The following is a 24957-nucleotide window of genomic DNA, read 5'->3' on the forward strand; positions in this document are numbered from 1 at the left end:
CCGGAAGTCTTTTGGGCTCCGGCTTTGCCATCGCCCGGCCCCCTGGCATTTGCCCCGGTTGAGCGGGACTTCCTGTGTTGTATTTCCAAGGACTCCAAAGCGAGGCCCGGGACTGAAGGCGTTGGTGTCAGAGCCCTCCGGCAGAGGGTTATCCTGGGCCAAATCACCTCGTACAGTTACGCTCTCCCGCGGCACGTCCGGGAGGACTTGAAGTCCTGAAGGCTCAATTTGTCCGTAGGTCGAGAGAAGGCCATGGAGGTGCCGCCACCGGCAGCGCGGAGCTTTCTCTGTAGAGCCTTGTGTCCGTTTCCCCGAGTCTTTGCTGCCGAAGGTGCGACTGCCGATTCGGAATCCCTTGCGGAGCGTCAGAAGCGGCCTCTCTACGTCCCAGAGCCCTATTACCCGGAATCTGGATGGGACCGCCTCCAGGAGCTGTTTGCCAAAGAGTAAAAGTGCCTGGGGTCCGAAGTGGGTAGGGGGACGCGAAAGCGATGTTCTGCAGCGTTGGCAGCCTGGGTCAGCCTTAGGACGCCAAGGATGGTGTGCTTCATTTTTAAATTATATTTAAAGGTTCTGATATTTGTAACCCAAACTTGTATCTTTTTTTTTTTTTTTTTTTTTTTCCCAGACAGGGTCTTGCTCTGTCGCCCAGGCTGGAGTGCTCTGTGCGATCTCGGCTCACTGCAACCTCTGCCTCTCGGACTCGAGTGATTCTCCCACTTCAGCCTCCCGATTAATTGGGACTACAGGCGCGCGCCACCACGCCCGGCTAATTTTTTTAAAATATATTTTTTATAGACAGGGTTCTTACCATGCTGCCCAGGCTGGTCTTGAACTCTTGGACTTAGGTGAGCCTCCTACCTCAGCCTCCCAAAGTGCTGGGATTACAGGCGTGAACCACCGCGCCAGCCCAAACTCGTATTTTTATTTTATTTTTTTGAGACTGAGCCGTGCTCTCGCCCAGGCTGGAGTGCAGTGGTGCGATCTTGGCTCACTGCACCCTCCACCTCCGGGGTTCAAGCGGTTCTCCTGCCTCAGCCTCCCGAGTATTTGGGATTACAGTTGCCCACTACCATGTCCAGCTAATTTTTGTATTTTTAGTGGAGACGGAATTTCACCATTCAGCAGGCTGGTTTCCAATTCCTGACCTCACGTGATCTGCCTGCTTCCGCCTCCCAAAGTGCTGGGATTACAGGCGTGAGCCACCGCGGCTGGAGTACGCCCGGCCTAGAAGGGCAATTATTTTATAGTAACTTAAGACAGCTATTTGTTAGAGCAGTTTCAGGATGACATCTTGGAAGCTTCATTAGCAGTTCTAGCTTCTTATGCGCGTTTGAGAGTAACAAACTGAATTAAATAGTAGCTTTTCCTTATTATTTTAGATTGGCATGTGCCACCCACTGCATAGTGAACTTTCTCAGTGCGTTTTTTAAAAAACATTTATTTATTTGTTTATTTTTAGAGCCAGGATCTTTGCTATGTTGCTATGCTGTCCAGAACTGGGCTCAAGTCCTGCCTCAGCCTCCTAAGTAGCTGTGACTACAGGCATGTGCCACTGTGCCCAGCCCAATGCTTTTATTAATACAGTTCTATCTGAGTATTTCATGAAATTATTTAGTAAAATAGAATTTAGATTTTTTGTCTTAACGTCCACGTTTTTTTTTCTTTGATACATTGCCCTAAAATCTCACGAGTTGGTGTGATTTCTTAAAGTTAGCTTAAGATTTAAACGAAAATATTGGCCTCTCTAACTCACAAATTCTTCCTGTTTCTAGGGGTGTAATAGTCATCAAATAAAAGCACCTTTTAGAAAACTTGATTGAAGTAGGAAATGCATTTCAAAAAATGTACATAAGTAGACTGATGAATGCATTTTCACAAACTGAACATAGCTGTACCCAACACCCAGAAGGAAATGGCAACTATTATAACATCCCAAAAGCTCCCCTTGTGCCTTTTCCAGTCATTGTCTTTTCAGGAGTTGCCACTATCCTAATTCTAACAGCATAGCTTCGTTTTGTCTGAGACTTACGTTCCTTTTAATATAACTGAACTGTTTAATTCATCTGAGGATTCTACCTATGATGAAAAATGTTGTGGTGTTAGCATTTGGGATAATTCTGATTATAGATTCTTTTGGAGAGCAATGTCCATAAACTAATCCCAAACAACATTGTCTTTTTGATGTTGTAGTGAACAGCAGAGAATTTCAAAGGAACTTGCTGATATCTGTAAGATGACAGCTACAGCAGGCATCCTTGGCTGGGTGTATGGGGGTATACCAGCTTTCATTCATGCTAAACGACAATACATTGAGCAGAGCCAGGCAGAAATTTACCATAACCGGTTTGATGCTGTGGTACGTACTGGTGGTCTAAAGAAATTTAGGGCACACTGACTTAGCAATTCACTTTACACTTAATCATTCAGTTAGCTTGTGGGGATGGAGGGTTGTTTTAAAAGTGTCAGAGTAAAGAAATAAAGTCTATATTTAATAACAGTGGAAGTACTAACGTTAAAGTGCCTGCATGTGGCTTGAGAGACTACTTTCTTATCTTCAGAACAGACATGTTTGGCATCACCACTGTGGCTTTTCTTTCTGAAATGTATTTCTTCCAATCCCCTGCTAAATCATCAAGGCTCAACTGTAACGTATTTACCTCATTCACAAAGCCTCCCTGAGTATAGGAGCTTACACTAAGACAATAGTTAACATTTATAACTTTATAGAGTGCTGACTCATTTATTACATCATTAGATCTGTACATCAGTTCTTCTGTGAGAATATTAAAGCTCAGAGAATTTTTAACTTTTTATTTTGAAATTATGGCAGGCTTGAAAGTTGCAAAAATAGTACAAAGATTTCCTATATAACTTTCATCCAGGTACTCCACTGTTAACATTTTACCGTGTTTGTTTTATTATTCTCCCTCAGTATAATATGTACTAATTTTTTCTGAACTACTTGACAGTAGGTTCTAGACATGATGAATACTTCAGTGTGTATTTCCTAAAAACAAGGAAATTCTCTTATACAACCACAATTATAATATCAAGATCAGGAAATTAACACTGATATAGTACTATTACCTTAAAGACCTGTAAATTTTGCTAGTTACCCCACAGTATCATTTATTTTAAAAATAAATAAAAAATATGTATTTTTCAGAAGTTAGGCTTGAGTTCTTATTAAAAAATTAAAAACATTTTTTTGTCTGGTTCAGAAACTGACCCTGGATCAGGGTCAGTTGAATTTGCCTGTGGTGCTGCTTTGGTCTCATTTAGTCTGGAAGAGTTTCTCTTCGTCTTTCATGGCCTTGACTATGGGTGATTTATTTTGTAGAATATCCCTCAGTTTGGGTTCGTTTGATGGTTTCTCATGATTGCATTCAGGCTATGTTTTTTGACAGGAATACCCTAGAACAGAAATTAAATTAGAAACCTATGATATCTCTGTCCCTTTACTGGTGATATTTACTTTAGTTACTTGGTTAAGATGGCCTCTGCCAACTATACACTGTAAAATTACTATGTTTTCCGTTTGTAATTTATAAGTATTTTGAGTACTTGTTAGTTCCTTTGAGACTATGTAAATATCCTGCTTTACATCAAATTTCTACTATTTAAATGCTATTATAAATATAATATTTCTACTATCTAAAAACTATTCTAAATTATAAATGCTATCTTAGCATTTTTTGATTTTTAAAAAAAATATATTTTTTCATTTATTTATTTTTTGAGACAGAGTCTCACTCTGTTGCCCAGGCTACAGTACAGTGGCACAATCTTGGCTTGTTGCAACCTCCATTTCCCAGGCTCACTCGATTCTCCTGCCTCAGCCTCGCAAGTAGCTGGGACTGTAGGCATGTGCCACCACTCCCAGCTAATTTTTGTATTTTTTGTAGAGATAGGGTTTTGCTATGTTGCCCAGGCTGATCTCAAACTCCTCAGCTCAAGCAGTTCACCCTCCTGGGCCTCCCAAAGGGTTGGGATTATAGGTGTGAGCCACCGGGCCCAGCCTATTTTTATTTTTTAATTTATTATTTTTTTTTTTTTTGAAATTTTTTGAGGCAGGGTCTTGCTGCCTCAGTGCAGGCTGGAGCGCAGTGGCGGGATCATAGCTCACCACAACCTCAAACTTCTGGACTCAAGGTTTCCTCCCTCCTCAACCTTCCGAGTAGCTAGGACTGCAAACACACATCACGATGCCCAGCTAATTTTTACATTTTTTTTGTAGAGGCAGGATCTCACTATGTTGCCCAGGCTGGTCTTAAACTTGTTAGCTCAAGTGATCCTCCCTCGTTGCCTCCCAAAGTGCTGAGATTACAGGCATAAGCCACCATACCCAGGCAGTTTTAGCATTTAATGATGATTCTTGCCTGTAACAGTTATGACTGTGGTGGCCAAATGGGCATTTTATAAAGTCTATCATTCTTTCTACATTTATGTGTTAGTATTATGCTCTAAGGAAGTGTTTTCCCTTCCCCCTCTATTTACATATTTATTTATCTATTTATAATTTATTTCTATCAGTAGGAACTCATGGATTCTTATTTTATTCTGTAGATTTGTAATTCGTTACAGGTTGAGCATCACAAATCTGAAGTCCTGAATGCTCAGATTCCAAACTTTTTGAGCATTGACATGTCATTCAAAGAAATTGCTCACTGGAGCATTTCAGATTTCGGTTTTTTGGATTTGGGATACTCAAGCAGTAAGTGTTAAATATGCATATTCCCAAATCTGAAAAAATCCGAAATCCAAAACACTTCTGGTCTCAAGTATCAGATAAGGGATACTCAACCATTTTTCATCTCCTGACAGGAAAAGCTACACATGGAACTTCAATACTTAAAGAATAATATTTCTAGAGATTTTCTAGCGTTTCTGTCTGTTTAAGTGTACCTGACTAATCCATGGCTAAAATTCCTCTACCACAGTTCTAGAATAGGGAAAATATGATGGTGTCTTAGAATCTCACAGTTTTTAAATTAACTTTAGCAATCTGCACATCGTGCTGCTACACGAGGCTTCATTCGTTATGGCTGGCGCTGGAGTTGGAGAACTGCAGCATTTGTGACTATATTCAAGTAAGTTCACTCTGAATTTTAGGAGTGTGTCTTTTGAGCGGGTGGGGTTATGAAAACTGAATACCCACATGAAAGTGATTCATAATGCCTTTTTTTTTTTTTCCCCAAGAACTTTTGTCTGTGTAAAAGACTGGTGCGGTTACGGTTTTATAGCTATGTCTGGAACACATTGAGGGCCTAGACTAGGACCAGGGGTTGATATAGTCGGCTTTTCTATATCTATTAAGTCAGTGAAAATAACACTAAAGAAGGTAAATGGGATATGCTTTAAATCTTATATTTTCCTTCTCCTCCCTTTTTCCCAGCACAGTGAGCACTAGTCTGAATATATACCGAAATAAAGATGCCCTAAGCCATTTTGTAATTGCAGGAGGTAAGACATTTTTGTTTATGTTTTTCAATCTTCTCAAATATAGTTTAGAAAATATGTAAGAACTTATACATCAGAACTACTGAATTCTTTGGTTGGCTTCCCATCGCATCTCATCAACATTCATGCAAAATGTATTTATGGACAGTGTTGTGCTTCACCCTTGATATACTCAATGGGCAAAACAGCAAGGCCCTTGCTTTCTTTGAATTTTAATGTCTAATATGTATGTGATAAAACAGGTTGCTGTGATAGAAAGTAACAATTCGGTGGAACAATGGCATCTCATATGGACAGGGTAGTCAGAGAAGGCCTTTCTGAGGAAGTGACATTTAAGCTGATACCCAAAGAATAGGAAGGAACAAGACTTGCAAGGAAGGGTGTCCTAAATAGAGGGAACATAAAGGGGGAAGGCTCTAAGGCAATACATTTCCTTAAAAGCAGGATAGTAACCTGGTGAGTGAGGGTAAGAGTAGCTTGAGATGAGATTGGTGAGGACGATAGGAAGGGACTAAATTTTTTATGCTAAGAACTTGGATTTTATTTTAAAGCTCTCTGCCTCTAGTATATATGTCTACTTTTAAATGAGCATTAAAAATAGAAGGTACAATGGTGATTACCAGAGACTGGATATGGAGTTGGGAAGATGTTGGTCAAAGGATACAAAATTTCATTTAGACAGGAGGAGTAAGTTCAAGAGATATATTTAGAACATGGTAACTGTGGTTAATAACAGTGTATTGTATACTTCAAAATTGCTTTTAAAAAGTAGATTTTTGTAATCCCAGCACTTTGGGAGGCCAAGGCAAGTGGATCACCTGAGGTCAGGAGTTTGAGAGCAGCCTGGCCAACATGGTGAAACCCTGTCTCTACTAAAAATACAAAAATTAGCTGGGCGTGGTGGCAGGTTCCTGAAATCCCAGCTACTTGGGAGGCTGAGGCAGGAGAATCACTTGAACCCAGGAGGCAGAGGTTACACTGAGCGGAGAGCACACCGTTGCACTCCAACCTGGGCAACAAGAGTGAAACTCTGTCTTAAAAAAAAAAAGTAGATTTGAAATGTTCTCACCACAAAAAATGGTATGCGAAGTAACGTGTAGGTTAATTAGCTTAATTTAGCCATTCCACAATATATACATATTTCAAAACATGTTGTATACCATATGTGTACAATTTTTACTTGTCAGATTTAAAAAATAATTTTAAAATGAGCATTCGTTTCAGAAAGGTAAATTAAGTTAACTGCCGTATACACTGAATCACTAACTCTTACGTTCTTGTACGTACAAAAACACACATACATATTCTGAACGTAAGTTTGTTTTTGTTTTTGTTTTTTTGAGAATCAGTCCCTCTTCTTGAATGCACTTTCTCACTACCACGATTAATTTTTTTCGGCTCCTACTTAACCTTACCTTTCAAAGTCTAGATCATTTGTCAGCCTCAGCTTCCCTAGAGAGTTCTCCGTAGCCATTTTCCTATGTTTAGTTCTGTTTAGGTGTCTTTCCCCTGTGTTCACATACTTCACTATTTTTTTCTTTATCTTTGATTTTCTGCAGTTTGAAAATGATATGCCCCGGTATAATTTTGAGGAACATTTACTGTGCTTAGTGTTTTCTGAACTTTCTGGATCTGTGGTTTGTTTTCTGACTTGCTTTAAGATAAATTCTCAGTTATTGTTTCAAAGATTTCTTTAGCTTTTTCTTCTCCTTCTGGTGTTCTAATACACTTACACTTTTTGTAATTGTTTCACAGTTCTTGGATATTTTATCTGTTTGTTTGTTTGTTTGGTTTTGGTGGGGGAGGTTCCCATCTTTTTTCTCTTTGTCTTTCGGTTTTGGAAGTGTCTGTTGATACGTCTTCAAGCTCAGGGATTCTTTCCTCAGCTGTGTCCAGTCTACTGTTCTTGAGTTCTGTCACGGTGGGTTTTTAATTGTTTTATCGCTAGCATTTCTCTTTGATTCTCTCTTAGAATTTCCATCTCTCTGCTTATATTGCCTATCTGTTCTTGCATGCTATCTACTTTATCCATTAGAGCCCTTAGCATATTAGTCATAGTTGCTTTAAACTCTTCATCTGGTAAGTCCAGTATCCCCACCATATCTGAGTCTGGTTTTGGTGCTTACTCTGTTAGTCTTACTTGGTCTCTTCAAACTGCTTTTGCCTTTTGGGATGCCTTGTAATTTTTTTTCTTAATAGCTGGACATGATGTACCTGGGTAAAAAGGAATTGTGGTAAATAGGTCTTTAGTAATTTGGTATTAAGATGTGGGAGAGGGAAAGTGTTTTATAGTCCTGTGATTAGGTTCTTAGTCTTTTAGTGAGCCTGTGTCTCTGAAATGTTAACTTCACAAGTGCTTTTCAGTTTTTTCCTCTCCTTTGGTGGGACAGGATACTACAGTGGGTTGGAATGGGTATTTCCCTTCTCCCACATGGGAGACTAGAGCAGTTGCATTTGGACATTCCCCAGATTGGTTAATCTCTGACAAAACCCCAGTAGTTTGGGCTGTGCAAAACCGTTTATCTTGAGGGCAGGCCTTGGTGAGAATAACAGAATGTTCTGGCATATTTCATAATGGTTACTTTTCTTCCCCCTTGCCAGAAGCCTGAGGGGATTTTTCTCAGATCTTTACTGGGAGAACCTGGTAGAGCTCCTGGAGTGTGGGGACCCTCTGTGACTGGGCCCCCTACAGTTTTTATGTCTTAGACTTTTCTATACTGAGCTTCCAGCGATTTAGCATTTATAGTCAAGGTTTCCTACTCTGGTACTGGTTTCCATGGAGGCTTCTGCTCATGGGTTTCTACTATAATAAGGTGTGATTCTCTGTACTTATCTGTCTGTCTCTCCTATTTTGGGGGCAGCAGTTTACCCATGGTCTCACTTCTTTGATGCATCTAAGAAGAGTTGTCAGTTTTTCCATTTGTTTAGGTTTTTACTTGTTGTTAGGAATAAGCGTTAAATTCTAAACTTCTCACATGCCATACCAGAAACTGGACGTCTCCCTTTGCTTTTTGCCCCACATCTTGACAAGCTGATAAGAAAGCCCAAGTGCTACCTTGATTGACACCGGCAAGAAGTTTCAACCATTCAAGCTCAGGCCTACATGTGGGAACTCTTGCTGTAGCCCCACCTTCTAAAACCACAAGCCAGTCAGTCATCCTTCAGGTTCTCAAGTCATTTTGGGACGTGCTTGGGATCCTGCCTTGCTCTCCGTAGAAAGCCTCATTATGTGTGTAATAAACCTTTTGGTATCCTCTTAGTACCTCTCGGTACTTTGGCATCTCAATATCTAATTCAAATTTGTAGATACTGAATTTTGAATTCAATATCTAAATATAGGTAGGGAGGTTTATTGTCTCTGGAGGGTAACCACAACATCTTGGATGTAGAAAAGCCAAATGAATTCAGAAAACCGTTGGAAGGCCAGGTGCAGTGGCTCATGCCTGTAATCCCAGTGCTTTGGGAGGCCAAGGCAGGCAGATCTCTTGAGGTTGGGAGTTCGAGACCGTTCTGGCCAACATGGTGAAACCCCGTCTCTACTAAAAATACAAAAATTAGCTAGGCATAGTGGTGCACGTCTGTAATCCCAGCTACTTGGGAGGCTGAGGCAGGAGAATGGCGTGAACCCGGGAGGCGGAGCTTGCAGTTAGCCAAGATGGCGCCACTGCACTCCAGCCTGGGCTACAGAGCAAGACTCCGTCTCAAAAAAAAAAAAAATAATAATAAGCATAATTTACTGTGCAATTCAGCAATTCCATGTCTTAGAATCTCCCCAAGATAAATGAAAACATGTCCACGCAAAGACTTACATATAAATTTTTATAGTGGTGTTATTCCTGACAGCCTCAAACTGAAACAACCCATAAGTTCATCAACTAGTGAATGGGTAAATAAAATACATGTCCATTCACTTGAATATTTTCATCAATGAAAAACTGATACATGCTGCAACATGAATAAAACTTAAAAACGTTAAGTGAAAGAAGCTAGACACGTAAGACTTCATAATGTGTAATTCTATTCATATGAAATGTCCAGAATAAGCACATCTGTAGAGTTAGAAAGTACATTAGTGGACTGAGGTGAGATTGGGAACCAGGAGTAACCACAAAGGGGCAGGGGGATCTTTTTGTAATGATAGGATCATTTTAAAATTGGATTTTGGTGATGATTATATAACAATGCAACTAATTTTTTTTTTTTCTTTTTTTTTGAGACGGAGTCTTGCTCTGTCACTCAGGCTGGAGTGCAGTGGCGTGATCTCAGCTGACTGCAACCTCCACTCCCGGGTTCAAACGATTCTCCTGCCTCAGCCTCCCAGGTAGCTGGGACTACAGGTGCAGTCCACCACGCCTGGCTAATTTTATTTTTGTATTTTTAGTAGAGACGAGGTGTCACCGTGTTAGCCAGGATGGTCTCCATCTCCTGACCTTGTGATCCACCCACCTCGGCCTCCCAAAGTGCTGGGATTTCAGGCGTGAGCCACTGTGCCTGGCCACTAAATTTTTTTACTACAAATTATTGAATTGTACATTTCAGTGAATTTTGTGTGATGTAAATTATACCTCAATAAAACTGTTAAAAATACACTAACACAGAAGGGCAAAAAGCAGTGCTTTTAGATAGGAAGAAGCAAAATCGTATTTGTAGGTGATATTTTAAAAGATGACTTGAAAAGTTATTGCTAGTCAGTAAAGTGTAAATATATAAATAGGCTTTTTATATTTCAACGGTTACTTGAAAAGTAAAAAATTTTCTTTATAATAGTACCAAGAATGTAATATAATAAGGAATAAATTTAATAAATATACAACTTCTCTGAAGAAAATTACAAATCATAAATAATAAAAATGGGGAAATAGTTGATAGTTAACCCAGTATTTTTCTACTTCGTTTATAAATTGAAAGCAATTCAAATCAAAATTACAGACTTTTTTTAAAAAAAGAACTTGATACAATGTCTAAATCATATCTAAAATGCTGATTATATGAGCATAGCAAAGACATTTCAGAAAAAAATGATGAGGGGTTCTTGCAACTGTAAAATTAAAATCTGTATAAAGTTACAATAAAGAGGACAGTGAGGTATTGGTCGATCTGTGGAATGGAATTCAAAGGTCAGAAACAAAACAAAGCACACACAGGTAAGTAAAGGTGATATTTCACATTTGTGGGGAAAGAATAGACCATTCATGGGCTGGAACAGTTATTAACTATTTGGAAAGAAATTATACCTGTATTCAGTTCAACAAAATTAGTTAACATTTATTATAGTGCTTATGTAAAAAACGTCCATAAAAGATTAGGGAAAGTTTAGAAGTAAATGTGTCTCTGATTTCTGCGTAGGAAGATATATAAATGTGTACATATACACAGTTGACCTTTGAACAACACTGAAAACAGCTTTGAACACAATAGCAATGCTGACCTCCACCCTGCGCAGTTGAAAAATCCACATACAACTTTTGACTCCCCCAAAAGTTAACTACTAATAGCCTACTATTCTCCAGAAGCCTTACCAATAACATAAGCAGTTGATTCACACGTAAGTAGACTGGTATCTACGTATATTTTATGCACTTAAAGACACACATTTTTCTTAATTTTTTTTTTGGTCTTTCTAGGCTAGACAGTTTATCTGCAAGTTTTTTCAAATTATTGCATGTTTCCAAAACATTTTTCAATATGTTTTGGTTTTCAATACAGGTGGCTCATGCCTGTAATCCCAGCACTTTGGGAAGCCGAGGCAGGCATATCACTTGAGGTCAGGAGTTCGAGACCAGCCTGGCCAACATGGTGAAATCCCATCTCTACTAAAAAATGTTTAAAAAGTAGCCAGGTGTGGTGGCGCGCACCTGTAGTCCCACCTACTTGGTAGGCTGAGGTGGGGGAGAATAACTGGAACCCGGGAGGCGGAGGTTGCAGTGAACCAAGATCGTGACCTTGCACTCAGCCTGGGCAGCAGAGTGAGACTCTCTTAAAAAAAAAAAGAAAGAAAGAAAAAAAAAATCATGTGTAAGTAAATCTGCACAGTTCAAACTCATGTTTATCAACTGTATATATTTTTAAGCATCAGAACTAAGAAACTAGGAAACAGGAAACCACAGTTTTGGCCACGTAAAATTTTTAAACTTATCTATGTCATAAATACTATAGGAGACATTAAACGTAAACAACGCCAAAATAATATTATGTGCAGATAATGGATAAAAGCCCTAATACATCAAAAAGAAAGGATGGCTCAGTTGAAGATTGGACAAAGGACATGAATTTGTAATTCACAGACGTACCATAAATAACTTGTAAACCTAGGGAAAAACAACTTCTTTTCTCTACTAATCAGAGAAATGCAACTTAAAATTACATACCACTTCTGGCCTATCGAATTGGAAAAAATAAACTAAGAGAATGCAGAAGACTAGATTACTAGCATACTTTTATTTGGAAAATAAGTTTATGCATCCTTTTTGAATAGCAGTTTAGTAATCTAAGTCAAAGGCCTTAAAAATGTTTATATTTATACCGTTTGACCCAGAAATTTCATTTCTGTGAGTTCATCCTAAGGAAACAGTCAAATGTATAAAAAGACTATTTGTGGAGGGATTATGATCACACCTTTATTTAAAATATCTATAAATAGAAAATCTAAGTGTTAGACAAAAATTTGTGGTACCTCCATGCAATGGAACCAGAAGGGAGAAAATTTAGTAATACAGAATTTAATAATATGTTCTGTGAAAATAAAAAATTTAGTATGTACACCATGACACCAGTTTTTGTGTTTTTGTTTTGTTTTGTTATTTTAGACAGAGTCTTGCTCTCTTGCCCAGGCTGGAGTGCAGTGGCGCGATCTCCGCTCACTGCAACCTCTGCTGCCCGAGTTCAAGCAATTCTCCTGCCTCAGCCTCCCAAGTAGCTGGGATTACAGGTGTGTGCCACCATGCCTGGCTAATTTTTGTATTTTTAGTAGAGATGGGGTTTCAGCATCTTGGTCAGGCTGGTCTTGAACTCCTGACCTCATGATCCACCCATCTCAGCTTCCCAAAGTGCTGGGATTACAGGTGTGAGCCACTGTGCCCAGCCCCAGTTTTTTTGTTGTTGTTGTTTGTTTTTTTTTGTTTGGAGGATCAGAAAAAAAGACTAACTCATTACTGACTCTGGGTAATGGGATTAAAGGTGATTTTGGTTCTGGTGAATTTTGAAAATTTTAAAAATGAGTATATAGTACTTAAAAATATAAACCTCAACTGTTATTTCTTTTGTTTTTGAAACAGAGTCTCATTCTTTCGCTGAGGCTAGAGTGCAGGAGTGTGATATCTGCTCACGGCAGCCTCCACCTCTGGGGTTCAGACAATTCTCATGCCCTCAGCCTCCTGAGTAGCTGGGCTTACAGGCGTGCACCACCACACCTGGCTAATTTTTGTATTTTTAGTAGAGACAAGGTTTTGCCATGTTGCCCAGGCTGGCTTAGAACTCCTGACCTCAAGTGATCTGCCCACCTTGGCCTCCCAAAGTGTTGAGATTACAGGTGTGAGCCACTGCACCTGGCCTCAAATGTTATTCTTTAAAAAGTGTTACCACCTTAGATGGTATTAGTTGCATTGTGCATAGTGAAAGGAAAATGAATGAGCATGATTGATGCACAGTCCCAGCAGAAAGGAAAGAAATCTTTCTGCGCACTGGTAGCATTGAAGGCCAAATGCTGCTTGCTTGTCACCCTGCCTGAGTGGTGTCGTGTAGCAGTACAGAGAGAGTGAGTCTAGGGGAAGGCATAAACTGGAGGGGCTAGTGAAGGTTTTTTTGCTTTTTTATTTTCCTTGAAGAAAGAAGAAAGGAAGAGAAGGGGGAAAACATTTTCAAGTTTTTAAGGAGAGTTGGAGAAAAATGAAGCAGAATAAATGGATCCATAGAACAGATTGGAGATTTTTTTTGTAGGAGAGATGTTTCTTCCTTTGAATCTGCGGAGTGGATGGGAAACTACCTGTGTTGGCATTTTAGATTCAGGAAGTATAGGCTGTAGTAGTATATTAACATTGGATTCAGAAAGCTCACTTAGGGATTTGTGCCCATTTTATAGAAGGAAAGTTTTAAAATAGGATTCTAGTATTTAAAGATGATTTAATATTGCCTTTCTTGTTTTTAAACAGCTGTCACGGGAAGTCTTTTTAGAATAAACTTAGGCCTGCGTGGCCTGGTGGCTGGTGGTATAATTGGAGCCTTGCTGGGGTAAGCATTAACATGGTTTGGTTCTAGATTGGCACAACTTTCATTAATGCCTTGCCTATTTAAAAATCTCATTTATTTTCAAAAAACAAATTTAATCCTTAGAATCTATAAAAGATCTCTACTCTTGTATTGGCAGTAGCTTTGACTGTCCAGTTCTAATTCTATCCCAATAGTTTATTTTATTTACAGTTTTTTTTATAGTTTATTTTATTTAACAGCTATTTCAATAAATAACATTTATTCAATACAACTATCTAAGATAGGGCCCTTATTCAAAATTCCTTTTTACCGGGTAAAACTGTTTAAAAACTGCTAACACCTGAAACTATAGTTTGAACAAACGTATTTATGGGAGCAGGGAAAAAAGAACAAAAAACAATTAATTAACAGGCATATTTTATAAAAATTGTTGGTAGGATTTTATTTGTTTTGCTTAATACATTTTTTAAAAAGTTCTTCCCCCAACTTTTTACTTTGAACAATTTCAAACCTACAGAAAAGTTGAATGAATTAGTACATTAAAACCCCATATACCCTTCAGCTAGATTCACCAATTGTTAATGCCTTGGTGATGTTTTCCGTATCTGTGTATATGTGTGGGATGTGAATATATTTCTTTTTCTTTCCCTTTGCTTCTTGGCTAAACTGTTTGAGACCTTATAATACTTTGCCCCCATATATATTAGCGTGTATCTCCTAGGATGAAGAATACTCTTCCATGAAATCATAATACAATTATCACAGTAAACATCGTTTCAACACAACTATCTAAGTTAGGGTCTATATTAAAAACTCCTCAATTATCATACTAATGTCCACAATGTTTCTCCATTTTGTTTGATCATCCCATCATGATTACATTAATGTACTTTTGTCAAGAATACAACATAGGTGAAGTTGTATCCTCCCTCATGTATCACTTCGGGAGATATTCTGTTATAAGTAATATTAACTTCAATTACTTGATATATTGGTTTTCTGCTGTGTAACAAATTACCACGAACTGAGCATGTATTGCATGTGAAACAACACCCTTGTAGTTCTGTAGATTATAAGTTTGGCTGGGTTTCGCTGCTCAAGATTTTACAAGGCCAAAGTCAAGCTCTTGGCCGAGCTGGGCTCTTTCCTGGAGGCTCCGGGGAAGAATCAGTTTCCAAGCTCATTCAGGTTGTTGACAGTTTAGTTCCTTGTGGCCAGGCACAGTGGCTCACACCTGTAATCCCAGCATTTTGGGAGGCCGAGGTGGGCAGATCACTTGAGGTCAGGAGGTTGAGACCAGCCTGGCCAACAGGGTGAAACACTGTCCCTACTAAAAATAGAAAAATTAGCCAGGCGTGGTGGCAGGTGCCTGTAATCCCAAATACTTGGGAGGCTGAGGCAGGAGAATTGCTTGAACCCCATATACCCGTCACTTAGGCAGAGACAGAGGTTGCAGTGAGCCAATATTGCACCATTGCACTCCAGCCTGGGCGACAGAGTAAGACTCAGTCTCAAAAGAAAAAAAAAAAAAAAGAGGAAAAGCAAAAAAAGAATTTAGTTTATTGTGCCTGGAGGAGGTCTGAGGTCCATGTTTCCTTGTCGGCTGTGAGCCAGACTATTCTCTGTTCCCGGAGGCCACCACCCACATATCTTCTCCCAGGGCCCCTTTGTGTTTAAACCAGCTATAGCACATTGACTCCTTCTCATACTTCGAATCTTCAACTTCTACTCTGCCACCAGCCAGGGAAAACTCTGCTTTTAAGTGTTCACTCAGATATCTATCTCCTTTTTCATTACCTCAGATTCAACTAATTAGTAACCTTAATTACATTTCTCACATAAATTTTGCCATGTATGATAATATAATCATGGGCATAATATATTCACAGTTGCGGGATTAGGCAGGATATTTGGGGGGACCACTTTAGAATTCTGCCTACCACATTTGGTTAAGGTGTTATCTGTTCAGTGCCTCCATTGCAAAGATATCTTTTTCCCAATGTGATTAATTAGTAATCTGGAGGGTGAAACTGAATATCCTGCTCTCCAACTATCTTTTCATCATGTGTTTTTAATGATCCATTGATGACCCATGCTGTAATCGGTTACTAGAAAGGTGGTTGTAAATGTTGATAAGCTAATTCTGTCAGTTCTTCTGTTTTTATTAGTTGGTATTTGACTAGAAGAGTGCTACCTTCCTCCTCCACCTGTTCACCCCTTTTTCTACCTCCTTTGAAGGAGAAGATAATGCTATAGATTTAATGATTTTTTAAAAATTTAAATTAAATAAAATCAGCATGTCATAATCTACTACTGCCATTACTTTTGTTTTAGTGTTAATATACCAGTTTGGTTTGAAGGGAAAACTTGTAGAAGTTAGCAACAAAAATATTTTATATTGTGGTAATAAACACATAGCATAACATTCACCATCTTAATCATACTTTAAGTGTATAGTTCAAAAATGCCAAGTATATTCACATTGTATGTGAGATCTCTAGGACTTTTTTCTCTTGCGAAATGAAACTATATCCGTTAAAAACTAATTTTCCCTCCTCATATCCTCCAGCTCTCAGCAAACATATTTCTGCTTTCTGTTTCTGTGATTTTGACTACTTTATATACTTCATATGAGTAGAATCATACGGTATTTTCCTTTTGTGACTAGCTTATTTTACTTAGCATAATAATGTCCTTGAGGTTTATCTATGTTGTAGCCTGTGACAGATTGCCCTCTTTTTTAAGGCTGCATAATACTCCATTGTATGTGTATGTCACATTTTCTTTAGCCATCTGTCAGTGAACATTTATGTTGCCAAGTAAAAGTAGTTTTTAGTATGAGGTTACTTAAATTATAGCTGGAGGAAATTTAAGGTATATGAAGGTCAAATACTTCTAGTTTGAGAACACAAGAACCAAATTCTCTTCATCACTATAGCAATTATTATCTAAATCAGTGTCTCAGTGGGTTGCTATTGGCATTGTGGGTGAGACAGTTATGCCAGACTCTTGAACTTCAGGATATTTTGGTGATCCCACCCTCAAAAGCCAGTAGCATCCCTTCCTCAACCAAAAATGCCTTCCACATTTCCTGTCTCCTAGAGGAGCTGGTGCCATTCTGAACTAGAAATTTCATTTCTGAGAATTCTTTGGTGTGGGACTACTTACTAGATCCTGTCATAAATATATACTTTTTTCTCTTCGTTTTGATTTCTCGTTCCTCATAAAAACAGCCAGTTTCTAGATCTGTTGTTTTATTATATATCAGTTAACTTTAGGAGGTTGTAGTGATTTTCTCTGTTGTTCAGACCAGAGAAGAGATTACCTCAATGTTTTTCTTTATTTGACAAGGACACTTTAATTCTCAAATGTTCCTATACCTAATAGTGAACAAGTGGCTCTGGTGTTGCTCACATCTTAGGAGAGAATCTCACATGTTGCAAGGTCTAATGATTCTTTTTTCCTAAGCTTTCCCTCTCCTTTCTTCTCAGTACTCCTGTAGGAGGCCTGCTGATGGCATTTCAGAAGTACTCTGGTGAGACTATTCAGGAGAGAAAACAGAAGAATCGAAAGGCACTCCATGAGCTAAAACTGAAAGAGTGGTAAGGAACATGTTAAGCCCAGGGAATCTTGGCTATCTTGCCCTAGGCCTTATATAGTGGTGCTCTGTTAAACTTGTGTACTCTAAACTGCCACTCAGTTCAAAGAAGAGTTTATTTTTACTAAGTCCTTCAACTCATTCTGTACATTGTCTTTTAATCTATTTAAGGAGAATGGAAAAATGAAAGACATTAATTTTAGTTTTAATTTAACAAAGGTCTTTCTTTGCATTTTTTTTAAGTTAAAATGTTGTAAATCTTACTTGCTTGCATATTTTTTATTTTCCTATGTTCTTGACTGCATAGGAAATTACCTAAAGGGAATATTCACCAAGGAGTGAGCTCTACCTGGCTTACTTAAGAAGTGACATCCTTAACCAGGCAGGGTGGCTCATGCCTGTAATCCCAGCACTTTGGGAGGCCAAGACAGTTGGATCACCTGAGGTCAGGAGTTCGAGACCAGCCTGGCCAACATGGCAAAACACCATCTCTACTAAAAATACAATAATTAGTTGAGCATGGTGGCACGTGTCTGTAGTCCCAGCTCCTCAAGGAGGCTGAGGCAGGAGAATCACTTGAACCCAGGAGGTGGAGGTTTCAGTGAGCCATGATTGCGCTCCAGCCTGGGCCACATCTCAAAACAGGAGAAAAAGTGACATCTTTTTTTTTTTTGCATACATATGTATGTAAGACACAGCATGTTAAGTCTCCACAAAGATTCTATTTCTTGCTGTAGACACAGAGGAATTAGGTGGACAGCAGTTGTTCATGCACTGAATGCCACTGAGGAGCATGAAAACTTTTACCTATTGCATCTAATCATTTCCTGGGATGCAATTTGTGGGGTAGGGCAATCAGACTGATAGCTGACTTTGCACAGATTCAGTATGTAAGATGAATATAACAGGCTGCTATCTAGTGCTCCTGAGTACAAACGATTCTCACTAGTTCAGCTTCCTGGGTACCTAAGATAGCATTGGCTGCTGCTGCTGTTACTGTTTTGGTATTATAATTGGATAGATGAGAAATCATTTTTTTCCAGTGTTTTCATTTGAAACCTCCATTTCTGCTAACCACACACACACATACATGGAAATTCTTAAGAGCTGTAGTCCATTATCCAAAGACTTATGTGCTATATGAGAAAAAAAGCATTGAGGTTGCAGTGAGCCGAGATCACGCCACTGCACTCCAGCCTGGGCCACAGAGCAAGACTTCATCTCAAAAAGAAAATAAATAAAAAATTTAAAAAATAAATGAAAAATTAAAAACTACAGAAGTTTGTCAGTGATTTAGGGATCAGTGATTTTGAGATGGAAAAGCTTAAGAATGGCTGGCTAAGGCCATTCTAAGGTCATTCACCTGGAGTCTTCCACCACTGGCAATGCTGCCAATTCTAGTGGCTGAGCTGTCATGTGTACTGCCTGAAGACTGGCCCATCCAGGGCCTGCTGCCACCATTTACCTCCCCCCATCAGGTTAACAGCAGATTTGCCAGCAGAAAACTTACAGATCAGGAGAGAATGGGATGACACATTCAGAGTGCTGAAAGGAAAAAACAAACAAAAAAACCCCAAAAAACACCTGCAAAGAGTATTATACCTAGCAAAGCTGTTCTTCCAAAATGAAGGAGAAATAGTCTTCCCAAGACAGGCAAACACTGAGGGAATTTATCACCACTGGACTGCCTTATAAGAAATGCTTAAAGAGCTCCTACATGTGAATGCAAAAGTATGGTAACTACCATTATGGAAACACATGAAAGAATAAAACTCACTAGTAGAGCAGACACACAAATAAGAACGAGAAAGGAATCAAACTTTATAATTACAAAAATCCACCAACTATGGAAGTAAATAAGAGGGGAAGAAAGGAACAAAGATTATACAAAACAACCAGGAAACAATTAACAAAATGACAGGAGTAAATCCATACCTATCAATAACAACGTGGAATATAAACACTTTAAATTCCCCAATTAAAGATTTAGACTGGCTGAATGAATAAAAAAGAATTTAAAGACTCAACTATATATACTGACTACAAGAAACTCACTTCACCTGTAAAGGTACAGATAGGCTGAAAGTAAAGGGATAGAAAAAGATGTTCATGCAAATGAAACCATAAATGAGCAGGAATAGCTATACTTAGGTCGGATAAAATAGGCTTTAAATAAAAAACTACAAAAAGAGACAAGGTCATTATATAATGATAAAGAGATTAATTCAGCAAGAGGAAATAACTGTAAATATATATACATCCAACACCAGAGCATCCATATATATATAAACAAATAATATTAGAGCTAAAGGGAGAGATAAACCCTAATGTAATAGCTGGGGACTTCAACACCGCACTCCCAGCACTGGACAGATCATGTAGACAGAAAATCAACAAAGAAACATCAGACTTAAACTGTACTATAGATCAAATGGATCTAGCAGACATTTACAGAACATCACATCCAAGAGCTGCAAAATATACCTTTTTCTTATCTTGGAATGTTCTTCAGGATAAACCATATGTTAAGCTACAAAACTAAGTCTCAACAATTTTTTAAAGATTAAAATAACATCAAGTATTTTTTCAGACCATAGCAGGATAAAACTAGAAATCAGTAACGGGAAGGACTTTGGAAACAGTGCAGATACACAGAAATTAAGTAATATGCTCCAGAACAATGAATAGGTCAGTGAAAAAAGAAGGAAATTAAAAAATTTCTTGAAACAAATGAAGATAGAAACACATCATACCAAAACCTATGGGATACAACAAAAGTATCACTAACAGGTACGTTCACAGCAATAAATGCCTCCATCAAAAAGTAGAAATGTTTCAGATAAACAACCTAACACTGCACCTGAGGGAACTCGAAAAGCAAGAACAAACCAAACCCAAAATCAGTGGAAGAAAATAAATAAAAATATCAGAGCAGAGCTGAATGAAATAGAGACTAAAAACACACACACACACACACACACACACACACACAAAAGAAGAACTAAATGAAAAGTTGGTTTCTTGAAAACAAACAAAATCAAGAAACTACTAGTTAGACTAAGAAAAAAGTCCCAATTAAGTTAAAAAACAAAAAAGGAGACATTACAACTGATACCATGGACATACTCATATCATTAGAGATTATTATGAAACAACTATATGCCAAGAAATTGGAAAAGCTACATGAAATGGATATGTTCCTGAAACCCTATAATCTGTTGACATTCAGCCAAGAAGTAATAGAAAACCTGAACAGACCAATAACAAGTAACAAGATTGAACTGGTAATAAAAAGTCTCCCAACAAAGAAAAGTCCAGGACCACATGGCTTCGTTGCTAAATTCTGCCAAACAGTTAAAGAAGAATTAAGACCAATTCTCAAACTATTCCAAAATATTGAAGATGAGAGAATTCTTCCAAACTCAGTCTACAAGGCCAGCATTACCCTTATACAACAAAAACCAGACAAGGGCATGTTAAAAAACAACAACAACAACAACAAAACCTACAAGCCAATGTATTCTACAAAACAATCCTTAACAAAATACTAGCAAACCAAATCCAAGGGTACATCAAAAAGATTATACATCATGAACAAGTGGGATTTATCCTAGGGATGCAAGGATGGTGCAACATACACAAATCAATAAATGTGGTACATCATATAAACAGAAGGAAGAACAAAAAGCATATGATCATCTCAATAAATGCAGAAAAAGCATTTGGTAAAATTCAACACCCCTTCATGATAACACCTCCCAAAAAGTTAGGGGTAGAAGGACTATTTCTCAGTATAATAAAGGCCATATATGCCAGACTCACAGCTAATATCATACTGAACAGGGAAAAATGAAAAGCTTTTCCCTCAAAGAACTGGAATGAAATAGGAATGCCCACTCTTACCAGTCTTATTCAACATAGTATTGGAAATCCTAGCCAGAGCAGTTAGGCAAGAAAAAGAAATAAAAGGTGTTGGAGGCCAGGCACCGTGGCTCACGCTTGTAATCCCAGCGCTTAGGAGGCTGAGGCAGGTGGATCACTTGAGGTCAGGAGTTCGAGACCAGCCTGGCCAACATAGTGAAACCCCGTGTCTACTAAAAATACAAAAATTAGCTGGGTGTGGTGGTGCACACCAGTAATCCCAACTACTTGGAAGGCTGAGGCAGGAGGATTGTTTGAGCCTGGAAGGTGGAGGTTGCAATGAGCCAAGATGGCACCACTGCACTCCAGCCTGAGTGACAGAATGAGACAAAAGAAAATTAGCCGGTCACAGTAGTGCATGCCTATAGCCCCAGTTACTTGGGAGACTGAGGCCAGAGGATCCCTTGAGCCCAGGAATTCAAGGCAGCAGTGAGCCATGATCATGCTACTGCACTCCAGCCTGGGCAACAAAGTAAGTCCCTGTCTCTTTAAAAAAAAAAAAAAAAAGGGCAGGGAGTTGGGGGGAAACTTGTATTTCTCAAAAAATACATACAAGTGGCTAAAAAATATATGAGAAAGTATTCAACATAACTAATCAGGGAAATGCAAATCAAAACCACAGTGCAATGCGGTTTGGGAACAGTTTGGGGAATTGGGGTGATATTTACCCCAATTAGAATGTCTGTTATCAAAAAGACAATAAATTTTGGCAAGGATGCAGACAGAAAAGGGAACTCAGGTACTTTTGGTAGGAATGCAAATTAGTACAGCCATTATAGAAACGGTACGGAAGTTCCTCAGAGAACTGAAAATAGAACTACTGTATGATCAAGCAATCTTCCCTACTGGGTATTTATCCAAGGAAAAGAAACCAGCATATCAAAGAGTTATCTGCACCCCCATGCTTATTGCAGCACTATTCATAATAGCCAAGGTATGGAATCAATGTCATTGTCCAGCAGATGAATAGATAAAGAAAATGTAGTATATATACACCATAGAATACTATTCAGCCGTAATAAAGAATGAAATCCTGTCATTTGTGGGAACATGGATGAGCCTGTAGGACATGGTTGTGTAAAATAAGTCATACACTTACAAATACTGCCTGTTCTGTTGCTCATGTGGGAGCTAAAAAATGGGCTCATAGAAGTAAAGAGTAGAATTATGGTTACCGGAGGCTGAGGAGGGGACAGGGAGAAGCATAAGAAGAGGAGATTTAAGGGACTGATTAATAGATACAAAATTATAACTGGATTGGAGGGATAAGTTCTAGGGTTCTGTGGCACTGTAGGATGACTGTAGTTAATAATAATTTATTGTATATTTTCAAGTAGCTAGAAGAGAGGATGTTTGAATGGTCCCAGCAGTATGAAATGATAAATGTTTGAGGTGGTGCATATGCTAATTACCCTGATTTGAGGTGATGCATATGCTAATTACCCCAATTTGATCATTACACATTGTATATGAAAATATCAGTTTGTACTTCATAAATATGTACAAGTATTAGTTTCAATTGTAAGAAGGATGGATAAAAACAACTTGAATCATAGTAATGAAAGAATACTTTGGCAGAATGAAAGTGTCAAAATTGTATAGCATATACACCTATGTGTGTTTATGTGTGAGTGTGTGTGTGTGTGATATTTCTTAGGACGGTTAATTCAATAAACGTTTAAGTGTCTTGTATGTGCCTACTTCTTCGCTTGAAAATAATACAGGAAAATCAAATTGAGAGTCAAAAAAATTGCCTCAATGAGCAGAAAATGTAGAAAACTGACTATAGAGATATAGAAGAACAAATGACAAATCTGTTTGTGAAGAGTTGAGAAGAAGCTTTAACCCTGATAATCACTTAAGGAAGACACTAATACTTGATTTAGAAACAGAACTGATCTATTATTTGGAAGTTAGATTTTAGCTCTTCATGAATGTAAATCTATAGTGTTGTTCTATCTGACTTTTCTCTACCTAGGATTACCTTTTTTTTTTTTTCTTTTGAGACAGAGTCTCTCTCTGCCACCCAGGCTGGAGTGCAGTGGTGCTATCTTGACTCACTGCAAGCTCCGCCTCCCAGGTTCACGCCATTCTCCTGCCTCAGCCTCCTGAGTAGCTGGGACTACAGGTGCCTGCCACCACGCCTGGCTAGTTTTTTGTATTTTTAATATAGACAGGGTTTCACCATGTTAGCCAGGATGGTCTCGATCTCCTGACCTTGTGATCCGCCCGCCTCAGCCTCCCAAAGTGCTGGGGAGGCATGAGCCTCTACACCCGCTGATTACCATTGTTACAGCCTTTGTCCAGTTCCTGCAAGGTCTGGTCACAGAGTTTAAGAGTGGCAAGGTACTCACATTCCCCCAGCCCTGGGAGCAAGAGGGGAGCAAGACTTCAAGCCTTCACAACTTAGCACAAAGTGTGTTGGTTCCCACACATCACTCCTGTGAGAACTCGAGGACCCAGCATACTAGGAATATCTTACGGATCAGAACTGTCACCACAACAGTATCCATTATGGTAATGTGAAAATCATAATTGGCTTTCTTCTCTCCTAACCTATTAGAACATAGAATATAGTCTCCTCATAGAATATAGTTTTACAAAGGAGAGAAGAGAGTTACTGCATTTGAAGTGCAGGCAGCAGTGTTCACTTCTAAGTTGCTGTACCAAAGCAGGGAGGAAAAGACAAATGCTATCCTTTTTGTTTTAAATCTGTAAGAACTAAAGAAATGGAGCAGTATTTGATTTATCCTTTTTTTTTTTTTTGATTACAGGAAAGCCAGACTACAACTTACTGAGGACCTCACTGAGAAAATTGAAAGTAGTTTACAGAAAAATGAACCTGAGAGTGATGCTAAGAAAATTGAAGCACTGCTAAACCTTCCTAGAAACCCTTCAGTAATAGATAAACAAGACAAAGACTGAAAGTGCTCTGAACTTGAAACTCACTGGAGAGTTGAAGGGAGCTATGCTGCCATGTCCGTTGAATGCCAACAGACAGGCCACTCTGTGGTCAGCCTGCTGACAAATGTAAGTGCTGGTACCTGTGGTGGCAGTGGCTTGCTCTTGTCCTTTTCTTTTTAAGAATGGAGCTGTTGTACTCTGTCTTTACTTTTCCTTAAATTTAAATACATATTTATGTTTGTATTAATCTATCAAGATATACATACATGACTATATCCACCCACCTAGATTTTAAGCAGTAAATAAAACATTTCCCAAAAGATTAAAGTTGAATTTTACAGTTCATATATTCATGTGGTCCTTTGAAAGGGTATTCTAGAAATCACTGGAAGGAAGAGAGGAAAGAACCAGGTAGGCAAATGGTGTGTGAAACCCTTGGGTCCTGGAAGCAGTGTGAGTGTAAATGTGTAGTAGTGTTTGGTTTAATCTTAATAAACAAAGGTGATTTATTTTGCACTTGAAATAAATACAAATGCAACAAAAAGTAGATCAGCGTTATTAAAGAAACTGTTCAACTTTGTTTCTTCCCTTAGTATTGCTGACAAAGTATTGCTGTAGAATACAGGAATTACTTAGAATAGGAACATAGTCATCACAACTGTTACTAAATGGAAAAGAAAAGAATTTCTGAATTAATTATTCCTGTCGATACAGGAAACACTGCTAGTATCTTATGTTGGTATTAGACCTCTCCACCTACATTGAGAATATAGTTTTACATAGGAGCAAGGTTTGTGAAGCAGCATAGTGAGGTAGCTAAAGCCATGGGCTGCCTCTAAAGGCTTTGAATCCCAGCCATGTGGCTT

The 24957-nt window shown here is 38.6% G+C and overlaps 1 protein-coding gene across 1 annotated transcript; it reads left to right on the plus strand.

The window, feature by feature from the left end:
- Nucleotides 1–24436, plus strand: TIMMDC1 (translocase of inner mitochondrial membrane domain containing 1). The gene is made up of 7 exons (XM_007985707.3): nucleotides 1–446; nucleotides 2194–2359; nucleotides 5005–5093; nucleotides 5399–5466; nucleotides 13611–13689; nucleotides 17160–17270; nucleotides 23962–24436. Exons 1-7 carry the CDS (start codon nucleotides 253–255, stop codon nucleotides 24110–24112), a joined length of 858 nt encoding a protein of 285 aa, XP_007983898.1. The 5' UTR covers nucleotides 1–252; the 3' UTR covers nucleotides 24113–24436.
- Nucleotides 24437–24957: the final 521 nt, after the last annotated feature.

Source organism: Chlorocebus sabaeus, chromosome 22 (assembly GCF_047675955.1).
Source record: "Chlorocebus sabaeus isolate Y175 chromosome 22, mChlSab1.0.hap1, whole genome shotgun sequence".
Lineage (NCBI taxonomy): Eukaryota > Metazoa > Chordata > Mammalia > Primates > Cercopithecidae > Chlorocebus > Chlorocebus sabaeus.